Genomic DNA, 12,826 nt, shown 5'->3' on the forward strand with positions numbered 1-12,826 from the left:
ATTTTGTTACTGTTTTAGACAGAGAATATTGTTATTATAAAACTTCTCAGTTTCTTCTTTGTTAGGTCCAAGTTTCCTATATATTCTATTCCAGGGACAGTTTTGGTTATTTATTTTCCTAGAAAAATGCTTTTCATGCAGGATTTTAAAATTAATTTCATAAATTTAAGCAAAGCATTCTCCTATAATTGCTATAATTTCCTTTAAAGATAGGAGACTTTTTCCCTTTGTCCTAATATTTTACATTGTGTTTTTGCATTCTTATTTTTCTCCCCTGAGTATGTTGGTAGGCTTTATCTTGTTAATTTTTTCAAAGAATCAGTGCTTGAAATTATTTACTAGTTCAGTTTTGTGCTGTATTCTAATAATTTATTAGTTAATTTTTTTATAAATCTGATTTATTTAGATTTATTTTGTTCTTTATTTAACCTCTTGCTCTGTATTAACTTCTTACTTCCCAATATTTTATTAAGAATGTTTTCAAATATGCAGAGAAATTGAAAGGATTATACAGGAACCCATATGGCCATCAACTGGATTCTTATAATAATTTACTATATTGCTTTATCACATATGTAGCCATCTATCCATCCCTGTCTTTATTCATCAAGTCCTTTTAGTTTTTTATTCATTTAAAAGTAAGTTGCAGATATCCTTACATTTCATCTCTAAATACTTTAGCATGTATATTGTTACCTAGAATTCCTTTTTAGTTTTGAGGTACATTTTACAAAAGATGAAATTCACAAATCTAATTGTATCAGTGAATTTTAACAAATTTAACAAATGCATACATTTGTGTAATCTAAACCCATACTACAGTATAGAACATTACTGTTATAATTACTTTTTAAAAACTACTTAGGTGTAAATCTAACAAAACGTGCAAGACTTGCATTCTTAAAACTACCCAATGTTGATGAAATAAATAAAAGAAGATCCAAATAAATCAAGAAATATACCATGTTCATGATTAGGACTAAGCTCAACGTGGTAAGATGTCAACTCTTCCCAGTTGACACACAGGTTTAAAGAAATTCCTATCAGGATTTCTTTTTGTAGATGTAGACAAAATTATTCTAAAATTTATATGGAAAGGCTAAAGAACTAAAATAACTTTTAAAAAAAGCAATTTTGAAAATGAAGCATAAAATGAGATAAAGTAGCCACTTATCTCAAACTTTATATAGCTACAGTAGTCAAAGCTATGTGGTATTAGATCAGTAGAAGAGAATAGAGAACTCAGAAGTAGAACCACACAAATATTCCCAAGTAGTTTTTGACAAAAGTGAAAAAGCAATTTAATGGAGCAAAGTTTGCATTTTCAACAAATATTGCTGGAGAAATTGGATATCCATAGGAAGAAATGAAAGAGACAAGGGAAAACTTCAACCTAAGTCTAACACCTTGTACAAAAATGCATTCAAAATGAATCATAGATTTAAATGTAAAACATACAATTATAAATCTTTTTTAAAATAGAAGAAAATCTTTATGATCTAGAGCTAGGCAAAGAGTTCTTAGAATTGACACCAAAAACATGATTAATAAAAAATTGATAAATTGGACTTCAGAATTAAAAGCTCTTGTTTTGCAAAAGACCCTGTTAAGCACATGAAAATACAATGAAGAGAAGGAAAAACAAAGAGCAACATGCTTATACCAGTTGATTCTATCTTCTTTTATTTTTTTTAAAAAAGCTTTCCCAGAAATTCCACCAGAAGTCATCTTTTTACCTCTCATTGACTAGAATTATATTGCATGGCTACTCCTGGCCACAGGCAAGCCTGAAAACTTACGGTTTTTTTAATGGAGGTACATTGCTGCCCTGATAAATTCAGGTTTTGGTAAGTAAGGAAGAAAGTTAGAATGAAAATTTGGAGGACAACTAGCAATGTATAGAAAAACTAGCAGTGGAAATTTGGAGGACAACTAGCTGAGTGCAGGGCCTTATACTCCTAAATATTCTTTTGTTCATGTAACAGTGGACTAACTTGAACAACTACTTGAATCTGCATATGGAAATGGCTTATCCTGGCAATTACTTAACAAAGCCACCTATTCTGCCTTATGGAAAATAGTCATCTTTTATATCTGCCACATAAGACAAAATAAAGTGGCTCCTCAGCACAACTTTGGAAGTGCTATGAAATCTTTTGGAGGAATACTTAGATTTGGATACCCCTGAAAAGAAGAAGTTATGTGAAATTTTGTGGCATATGATTTAAATGCAGAACAAACTGTCTGCTGTAGTTGCAAACACTTTAAAGGCTTGAGTATTACCAACTTGTGAGGAGTATGTAACTGTCCTGAGAATCCTGTGCTAGAAAACTAAGAGGATGTTATTATCAAATTAGATGAGAACCAGATACAGACTAAAAAGGAATTAAATAACTAAGATGAAATGGACACAGGACTGGCAAGACACAAAGTACTGAAACTGACTCAAGAGGAAATAGAACATCTAAATAGACATATAACAAGAGATTTAATTAATAATAGAAAAACTACTATAGAGAGTAGCTTAAACCCAAATAGCTTCATTTGCTGAATTCTACCAAACATTTAATGTTTAGAACATTCTACCAAACAATTTGTAATTCTTCAAAAACTCTTCCAATAATAGAAGAGGAAGGAATGCTTCCCCATTCATCCCTATGAGGCCAGTATTACTCTGATAACAAAACCACACAAAGACATCACAAGAAAACTACAGGCTAATATATATTATGAATATAGATGTAAAATTCATCAGCAAAATACTAGCAAACTAAATCCAGCAAAAAATAAAAAGAATATATATCATTAAAAAGTGGAATCTATCCAGATACGTTGTTTGCTCCCTGTACCCAAAAATCAATTACTGAGATAGAACATATCAGTAGAATTAAAAAGAAACAAGATCATTTCAATAAACACAGAAAAGGCATTTTTAAGAACTCCTACACCCTTTCATGACAAAAACACCAAATTAGGAAGAGAAAGGACTGTCCTCAATGAAAGGCATCTATGGAAATCCCACAGCTAATATCTACTTAATGGTGAAAAGACTAGATGCTTTCCCCATAAGGTCAAGAACGAGACAAAGATATCCACTTTTCCACTTTTATACGACATTGTAATGGAGGTTCTAGCCAGGGCAATTAGACAAGAAAAAGAAGTTTAAAAAATCCAGATTGGAAAGAAGGAAGTAAAACTATATTTGCCAATAAAATAATTTTGTACATAGAAAATCCTAAGCAATCCACTGAAAAAAACTTTTAGAACTAATATATGAGTTCAGCAAGGTTGCAAAATACAAGATTAATATATAAAAATCAAATGTATTTCTGTGCACTTATAATAAACAACCCTAAAATGAACTTATGAAAACTATTCAATTTGCAAAAGAATAAAATATGAATACATTTAGGTATAGAGTACAAGACATACTCTAACAACTACAAAACATCTACAAAAGATCTACAAAACAACTACAAAAAGATCTAAGTAAATAGACATCCCATGTTTATGGATCAAAAGACTTACTATTATTACGATGACAGTCCTCCCCAAATGAATCTACAGATTCAATGCAATTTCCATTAGAATACCAGTGGGTTGCCTTGTAGAAATTGACAGGCTGATACTAAAATTTATAGAGAAACTCAAGGAACCCAGAATGGCCAAAAAAAGAAAACAAAAACAAACTTAAGAACAAATTTGAGAGCTCACATTTTCTGATTTCAAAACTTACTACAAATAGTAATTTAGACAGTGTGGTACTGTCATGAGGATAGACATGTAGACCAGTGAATAAAATTGGAAGTCCAGAAATAAGCCCATGTGTCTGTGGTGAACTGATTTTTGACAAGGATGGCAAGACTATTCAATAGGAAGAGCATTGTCTTTTCAACAAATGGCACCAAGACAACTGGATAACCACATGCAAAATAAGTTTGTCCCTTACCTCACACCATATACAAAAATTGATTCGAAATGGATCAAGATCTAACTAACAGCCCGAACTATAAAACCCTTACAAGGAAACATAGAGGCAAATCTTCATGATTTTGGATTTGGCAATGGATTCTTAGGTATAATGCCAGAAGCACAAGCAACAACTGGAAAAAAAATAGATAAATTGAACTTTATCAAAATTGAAACTTCTGTGTTTCAACAGAAACTGTCAAGAAAATGAAAATAAAACCCATAGAACAAGAGAAAATATTTGAAAATTATTTATCTGACAAAGGACTTCTATCTTGACTATATAAAGAACTCTTACAACTCAATAATAAAAAGACAACTAAATTTTAAAGTGTGCAAAGGATCTAAATAAACATTTATCCAAAGTAGATGAACAAATGGCCAATGAACACATGAAAATATGTTCAACATCTTTAGTCATAGGGAAATGCAAATTAATACCACAATAAGATATGTCTTTACACCCACTAGGATGACTAGAATCAGAAAGTCAGATAACAAGTGTTGACAAGCATGTGGAGAGATTGGAACCCCTATACACTGCTGTTGGGAATGTAAAATTGTGCAGCTACTTTGGAAAACAGTTTTGTTTTTCCTCAGAAAGTTAAACATTGAGTTACTGTTTGACCCAGCAGTTCCACTTGTAGGTATGTACCCAAGAGAAATGAAAACATATATCCAAACAAAAACTTATCATACAAATGTTAATGGCAGCATTATTCTTAGTAGCCACGTGGTGGAAACAACCCAAATGTCCATCGATGGATGAATGGAAAAACAAAATTTGGTATTTCCACACAATATAATGTTAATTGGCCATAAAAAGGAATGAGGTACTGAGACATGCTACAACATGGATGAACTTTGAAAACATTATGCTGAGTGATAGAAGCCAGACGCAAAAGAACAAATAATGTGATTCTAATTGTGTGAAATGTCTAGAACAGGCAACTATATAGACGGAAAATAGCACATATGCTTACATCTCACTCAAGGTTAGTGTGGTAGTGTTGGGGTTTTTTGTATTGTTTTTTTCTGTTCCCTTTCCCCAGATGCATGGTTTTCTACTAATGTCTTATTATAGATTAAGTATTTTGTTCCATAAAGGGAGATGCATAGATGGGTCTGGGTGGAGTTTGGCAGAGGCTGCTGTTCCCCTCCCCAACACACTACCACAAGAATAACTTTCCCAGGATTCTCTTTGATCTTCCTTGTGAGCACCTACCTGGTGGGATTCCCGGAGGAAAAGTCTGAAAGTGGGTGCTAACCCCCTACATCTTATATCTGCAGCCCCAAGGGGCTTCACACTCACATTTGGCTTTTAATAATCTATTTTAAAAGCTTTAACTCTGCCTTCTTACCAGATTATATGAAGTTCAGCAGCATCTGCCTTCAGTGGGCAACTACTGAGATCCAGTTTCACCTTGCAGGTTTCTGTCTTTTCACAGACTTTGGAGCATTTGGTTGCCCTGAAACATCTTCTGTGGTGGGTTGGCAAAAAGTCATTAATTTGCTGTTTGTCTAGTTTATTTTTTGTTGTAAGGGTGAGGATGACACTTTTTTTTTGGAGATGGAGTCTCACGCTGGAGTGAGTCTCACCAGCTGGAGTGCAGTGGTGCGATCTCGGCTCACTGCAACCTCCACCTCCCAGGTTCAAGCAATTCTCCTGCCTCAGCCTCCTAAGTAGCTGGGACTACAGGCGCGCCACCACGCCCAGCTAATTTTTGTATTTGTAGTAGAGATGGGGTTTCACCATGTTGGCCAGGATGGTCTCCATCTCTTGACCTCGTGATCCGCCTGCCTCAGCTTCCCAAAGTGCTGGTTTTTTTTTTTTTTTTTAACGTTCTGTATCTCTTAGCTGACACTGGAAATCTGACCTGTAATTTTCAGAAGTGTCAAAGTCATGAAATACAAGGAAAGACTGGAAAGCTATTCTATATCGAAGAAAACTAAAATACACATTAAAGTTCAATGCAATGTGTGATTCTAAGTGGATCCTTTTGCTATAGAAGACATTATTTATACAACTGTCAAAATTTTAAGTCTAAGGATTAAATATTAGAAATAAATCACTATTAATGTCCTGATCTTGATAGTTGTATTATGGTTATTTATACAGGAGGATTTCCTTCATTGGAGGAAATGTAAATATTTGGAGAGGATGGAGTATTATGTTGGCAAATATTTCAGGGAAAAAAGTGTTTTTTTTCTGTTATTGCAACTTTTCTGTATGTTTTCAACTGTTTCAAATAAAAAGTTTAAAAACCACATGCCTAGGAATAAATCTGATAGACAAGATTTCTATGAAGAAGCAATAAAGCATTATTGAGAGAGATTTTTAAAAGACCTAAATAAATAGAGGGAAATAGCATGTTCATAGATTGGGAGACTCATTATTTTAAAGATGTCAGTTATCTCCAAACTGACCTACATGTACCATGCAATACCAGTCAAATTCCCAATTGTGATTTTTTATAGAAATTGACAAGGTACTTTAAAAATGCATATGGAAATGCCAACAACATCTTAAAAGGACAAAAAATTGTAAGATTTACTAGCTCTTAAACCTTAATAAAGTTATAGTAATATATGGCATTGCTGAAAGGAAACAGGAATGGAATAGAACAGAACGCTTAGAAACAGACCTATGTATATATGGTCATTATGAAAAAGGTGGTACTGCAAGAGAAAGTTAAAGATGGTCTTTTCAGTAAATAATACTGGAATAATTGGATTTCCATATGGAAAAAGTGAAATCTCACCCCAACCTTATGCACAAAAGTCCATTTTAAATGGGTTATGGATATAAAAATGAAAGGTAAAACAATAAGACTTCTAGAAAATAATACAAGAAAATATCTTCATAATATTAAAATCTGGAAAGACTTAAACAGAACATAAAATACCCTAACCATAAAGAAAAAGATGGATAAATTTGACTACAGTAAAATTAAAAACCTCAGTTCATCAAAAAATAAAACAAGGCAAACAATAGATTGGGAGAATATATTAATATTTGCAATACATAACTGACAAATAGATCATTTCTGGAATATACAAAGCATTTCTGAAAGTAATAAGAAAAGACAAACAACCCAGTAGGAAAATGAGCAAGAGACTTGAATGGGCACTTTATAAAAAATGATATTCACATGGCCAATAAACATATGAGATAATATCAACCTTATCGTGAAGTCTTGTTGTGATTTTAATTTGCTATTCCCTGATTGTTAAGGAGGCTGAGTACTGTTTTGCAGACACCTCGAAAGGTTAAATTTAACTTATACTAAGCAGTGGTGAGCATATGGAGCAAATAAAACCTTTGTGACCTGCTGGTGGGTGTGTAAATTGGCATAATCATTTTGGATGATAGCTTGGCATTATTTACTGAAATTGATACATGCCCTGCAACCTAGAATTTTTACTCCCAGTTGTATACCTAAAACTGATGTGAGCACAGGTGCTCTAAGCAATATGTATAAAGCTGTTCATAGCACCATTGTTCTTAATAGCCCCAAACTGAAACAGCCCAAATGTCCATTATAAATAGAAATTGATAAATGATAACATTTTGTACAATATTATGTATCAATGAAATAAGCAAATTACAGCAATATGCCACAATGTGGATTGATTTCACGAATATACGTGAAAAACAGCATAGAAGAATACCATATACTATGTGATTTTAATTTTATAAAGTTCAAATATAGGCAAAGCAAAGCAATAGTTTTATTTACACTACACATGCATATATATGAATGCTTAGGCAGTAAAATTATAAAGGAAAGTAGAGAAATGATTGCATTATATTAAGACTAATGGCTACTTTTCAAAGGGAGGGAGAGGCTGGTGATGGGAAAGGGGCATGAATGGAGTATGGAAGGTGCTTGCAATGTAATATTTCTTGGCCTATGTGGTATTTGCTTTGTGATAAATCAGTAAGCTGTAGTTGTTTTTGCATAAGTGTAACACCTAATAAGCATTTAAACATTTGCTTTGTTTCTGGCCCTGTGAAATATGGATAGAAGTATGTTTTGGTAGATTTTTTTAATGGGCACAATTGACAAAAAGATGAATACATCAGTGGAACAGAGTAAAATGTCCAGAAATAGACCAACGTGTTTATTACGAAATGACCTTTGACAAAGGCACCAAAGAAACCCAATGAGGGTAAGGAAAGTCTTTTCAGTAATTGGTGTTGTAACAACTTAGCATACATGTAGAAAAAAAAATCCTTGACTTCTACCTCACTAGTAAACAAAAATTAATTCAAGACAGGTCATAGACCTAAACATATAAAGTTATATATAACCTAACATTATAAAGCTCCTAGAAGAAAACATAGAACAATATCTCTGTAGTTATAGATAGGGCAACAATTCCTTAGGAGCCAGAAAGAAAAAAGAAACAATGAAAAATTAATAAAGTTGACTTCATCAAAATCTAAAATTTCTCATTAAGAGACAGTTAAAAATGAAAAGGAAAGCCACAGTCTATAAAAAATATTCCCAACACATATATGGCAAAAGACTTTATGCAGAATATATGAAGAATTCCTACAAACCAATAATCAAAACCTAATTTTAAAATGGACAAAAGACTCGAACGGACATTTCTCAAAGAATTATAATAATCAATAAACATATGAAAACATTTTTCAACATGAGAAATGAAAATTTGAACCACAGTGAGATACCACTTTACATCTACCAGGATGGCAAAAAATTTAAAAGACTGACAACCAAATATTAGAATGTAGAGCAACTGGAACTCTAATACATTGTTGGTGGGAATGTAAAATTACATAATCACTTTGTAAAAAGGTTTGACAGTTTTGTTTCTTAATAAAGGAAAATATACATGTATTCCCTGACCAGCAGCTTATCTCTTAGGTAAATAAAGACATAACTATTATGTCCACTAATGGTCAAATTGTGGCAATCTATATTAGAGAACACTATACAGATGTTAAAAAATGATAAAGATCTATGTATATTAAACATCTCTAAGATGTTTAGTGAAGTGGGTGGGAAAAACAAATTGGTGATCAGTATATATAGAATGATGCCATATACATGAAGAAGACATTGTGGTTGACTCATTGTGGTTGATTCCATTGTAGTTGATCAAGTCAGTTAGTACAAGACACTCTTCCACTGACAGTCATGTTGTTTTACATTTTACAATGGTAAGCCTTAGGATGAGGATGACAAAGTGGAGAGACATAAAGAAACTGAGCTCTGGATGACCACTGAGTCACTGATTATACCATCCCTTGAATCTACTCTACTTCTGGGTTTCTAAATATGTGAAATAATATATTTTCTTAGCATATGCGCAAAGCATCTGAACTGGATAGTTGAAAGCGAGAAAGCCTAAAAAGATAAAAACCAAAATGTTGGCCGGGCGCAGTGGCTCATGTCTGTAATCCTAGCACTTTGGGAGGCTGAGGCGGGTGGATTGCCTGAGCTCAGGAGTTCAAGACCAGCCTGGGCAACACGGTGGAACTCCATCTCTACTAAAATACAAAAAAATTAGCTGGGCATGGTGGCATGCACCTGTAGTCCCAGCTACTTGGGAGGCTGAGGCAGGAGAATGGCGTGAACCCGGGAGGCGGAGCTTGCAGTGAGCTGAGATCATGCCACTGCACTCCAGCCTGGGCAACAGAGCGACACTCTGTCTAAAAAAAAAAAAAAAAAAGAAAAGAAAAGAAAATCAGCATACACAAAGGCAAATAGCTGAAATTCCTAATGTTTTCAGAATGAGAGCTATTTTATGAGTTCATTAATTTTGACTTAAGTTGGTTAAGACTTTCAACTGAGAAGATTTTTAAATAAAACATTTAAATTTTTAATTATAATTTGCTTATCTTTATTATCAATTTATTCGGTCCTGTGTGATTAATTTAACTCTACAATACAGTGATACACATTTGCATCAATATGGCAGACTGTGTTTCTTCTGTAGCTAGATTTGACCCCTATTGATAATGTCAAATACATTTCTGTTGTTAAAGCAGATGTACACATAATCTCCAAAATGTTTGTCCAGTAATACTTGTTTGTCATCAAATTGTTTGTCCATTAAAAAAAAATACAAATAACTAGGGTAGTTAGGCTGTGAAGTCATTTTTCCCCCATAAAATAGGTCATGGTCAGAAAGACCTGAGAGTAGTGCAGATGATGATGTTTAAGAAATTTGATCCTAAAAAGAAGGAAAGCTGATAGCTGAAGGGGAAGTGGCAGGGGTAGGGGAGCATCTAACACTATCTTTCCTTTTGGGAGATAAACTTGAACAGGTTTATAAGATTTATCTTGACAGCCATTATCAAGCAAAGAAGCTGAAGGGAAAGGAAGAATAAAAGGTAGAGTAAGACAGAGGTAGGACAGAATGGTATCAAGGGCCCAGGAGAAAGAGAATTGTGTTATAAAATAGGTATAAAATCAGTAATAAGCAAAAAGCAATCATGAAACTACTCAATATAATAATTCAGAAGAAGATATGAATGAAATGTCATAAGTTGTATTACAGTGTGACAATGTTCATTATTCCAATGAACCCTTAGTAAAATCTTACCCCACACAAAACACTACATTTTAGCCTAGATCTATCAATGAATAATTTGAAAATATGCAATAAAATTTTTCTGTTTTATTTTGAAGTCATTTTCAAATAATGTTTCACTTTTTTTTCCAGATTGGACTCCTTCTTGTCCTGAGCCAGTGTATATCCCAACGGGCTTAGAAACGGAACCCCTTTATCCAGACTCCAAGGAAGCTAATGTGGTTTATCTAGCTGAAGATGGTGAGCACATAATGACACATGTTGCTGTAAAATATAATTTGGTACTTAGGTTAATCTCTTGGTTATATTTGTTTTGCTGTTTTTAGTGGAAATTTCAGATGACTAGTCCTTAAATGTAAAGATGTTTGTTTATATATTGATCCAAGTGTTGATTTAGAGCCAGTTATATTTTTGAAGGTGTATTGCAGTTTATGCAAAGTTACTTTAAAATTAAACATCATGTTGGCCATTAGAATGAAGAGTTATATTTAGAATGAATTTTGCTTCATATCAATTTTGAAAGATAAACCCAGTGAAGTGCTTTGCAACTATTGTTCCCTCTCCATGTACAACTCACATTCATGCATTCATTCAGATGTTTTTCTTTGAATTTCCTGACTCTGATGCATTTCTCGGCATTATAATCTTTAAAAGAGAAACAATTACCCCACTTTGCAAAAAATCAAACATAGAAGTCTCAGAGTATATTCTCAGCTATACTGCTCCTGAAGCACCAGCATAAAGAAGTATAGACTCCACATAATTTCACCATCACAGTTTAATATCTTAGAGTGTTTCCGTATATTAAAGATAACTTCCAGGGAGCATATGTATTTTATTTAAGGAGCTAGCAAGACAAAGAGAAATTCACAGAAGCTGCTTCCTGTACAGTAAGCAATTCTAGAAATCATATACTCACAAACAACTCACAAAAATATACTCACAATATTTTTAAACAAATGGAGTGAGAGGAATACCTATGATTTTTCCAATTTGATTGCGAGTATTTACATGGCGAACATGCCTCAGAACTGCCATACATAACTGAAATGAGGTCTGATTTTTAAAAAAACTAAAATAATTGAGATGAATCCGTCAGGGTCTTCTCAGGAATTAGATAGCATAGTCAGGGTAATTTAAGAAAGTTTAATTAAATTTAATTTAATGAATTTTAAAAAGGGTAGACAGAGTTAATTGAGATTAACAAGGGATGGTGAAGCAACATAGGACTATCAACAGAGGAGAACCATGTCTGCTAGGCCTGAAAGGGTGAGAAGACAGAACTGGTCTCCAGACCTGTAGAATCCTTTAGGTATAGGAGAGGGCAGCCTCGAAACAATTGTGGCTTTTAGTAAAGAAATAGACAACTGCCAACCTGTGGCACTGAAGGGAAAATGCTAGGGGGATAAATAACCCAATTTCACTCTCCTCCCGACTTCCCATGTTCTACAAGTGCCTCCCATTGTCCACAGCCAAAGGGCAAGGGAACCTCTGAGGCAGTCAATACAGATCAGCTTCTTTGGAAACGTATAATGTGGAGAAGAGTAGAGGACAGATCTGTAGGTAGAAACAGAATATCCATCTCAGTCAACCCCACTTAATCTTATTTTTATGCCATACTTGGGAGTTGTGAAGATCTGCCTTTCCATGAGTTGAAAGGAAAGCTATAGAAACAAGGTTTGAGGATGAAAAAGTCTTGACTTAACTTGATTTTCATTGAACATGTGAAAGATTAATTGTAAATACTTAACCTTTTTCCATTTTTACAAATGACAAAAAAGAATAGTAGAAAAGACAAATTTCAGTAGGTAAGATGTAATTTAAATGTCAATGAAAATTAAAATGTTCATATAAAGTTAAAACCCTAGGACAGGGTACTGAAGAATGTGTCATACTGTGAGACATGATTAGTTTTTATTTTGAATAAATTGAGGTAAAATGTAGACAGAATGAAAAGTATAGATCGTAAGTACACAATTTGGTGAGTTTTGAAAAATACATCATCTGTGTAACCAACACTGCTATCAAGATACGTAATACTTCTATCACCCCAGAAAGTTCCCATCTCTCCCCTTCTGGTCAGTTCCCAGCTCTAGCCCCGGGCAAACACTGGTCTGATTTCTGTCACCATAGATTAGTTTTGCCTGATTTTTAGCTTCATATAAATTCAGTCATACAGTAAGTACACTGTTATGTCTGAATTCTTTGACTTGGGATTATGTTTTCAGATTTATACATGTTAGCAGACTCTTTTATATTGCCAAATGGTACTCCGTCATTTGTCTTTTTA

The 12,826-nt window shown here is 33.6% G+C and overlaps 1 protein-coding gene across 19 annotated transcripts in view; it reads left to right on the top strand.

Annotated features, from left to right (window-relative positions):
- The window catches only part of AGBL3 (AGBL carboxypeptidase 3), a 146,580-nt gene that overhangs the window by 18,038 nt on the left and 115,716 nt on the right, over positions 1–12,826 (top strand). For 18 of the 19 annotated variants that reach the window (XR_008658599.2, XR_008658600.2, XR_008658598.1 and 15 more), the window contains one exon: positions 10,669–10,776. Coding sequence is in view for 14 of the 19 variants with exons in the window: in XM_055284081.2 (XP_055140056.1) it covers positions 10,669–10,776 (108 nt within the window). In the remaining 5 variants the exon portion in view is untranslated. Of the gene's footprint in view, positions 1–10,668; positions 10,777–12,826 lie in introns of those variants that run through there. The other variant, XM_055284096.2, reaches the window with a different exon arrangement.

Source organism: Symphalangus syndactylus, chromosome 6 (genome assembly GCF_028878055.3).
Source record: "Symphalangus syndactylus isolate Jambi chromosome 6, NHGRI_mSymSyn1-v2.1_pri, whole genome shotgun sequence".
NCBI classification, from domain to species: domain Eukaryota; kingdom Metazoa; phylum Chordata; class Mammalia; order Primates; family Hylobatidae; genus Symphalangus; species Symphalangus syndactylus.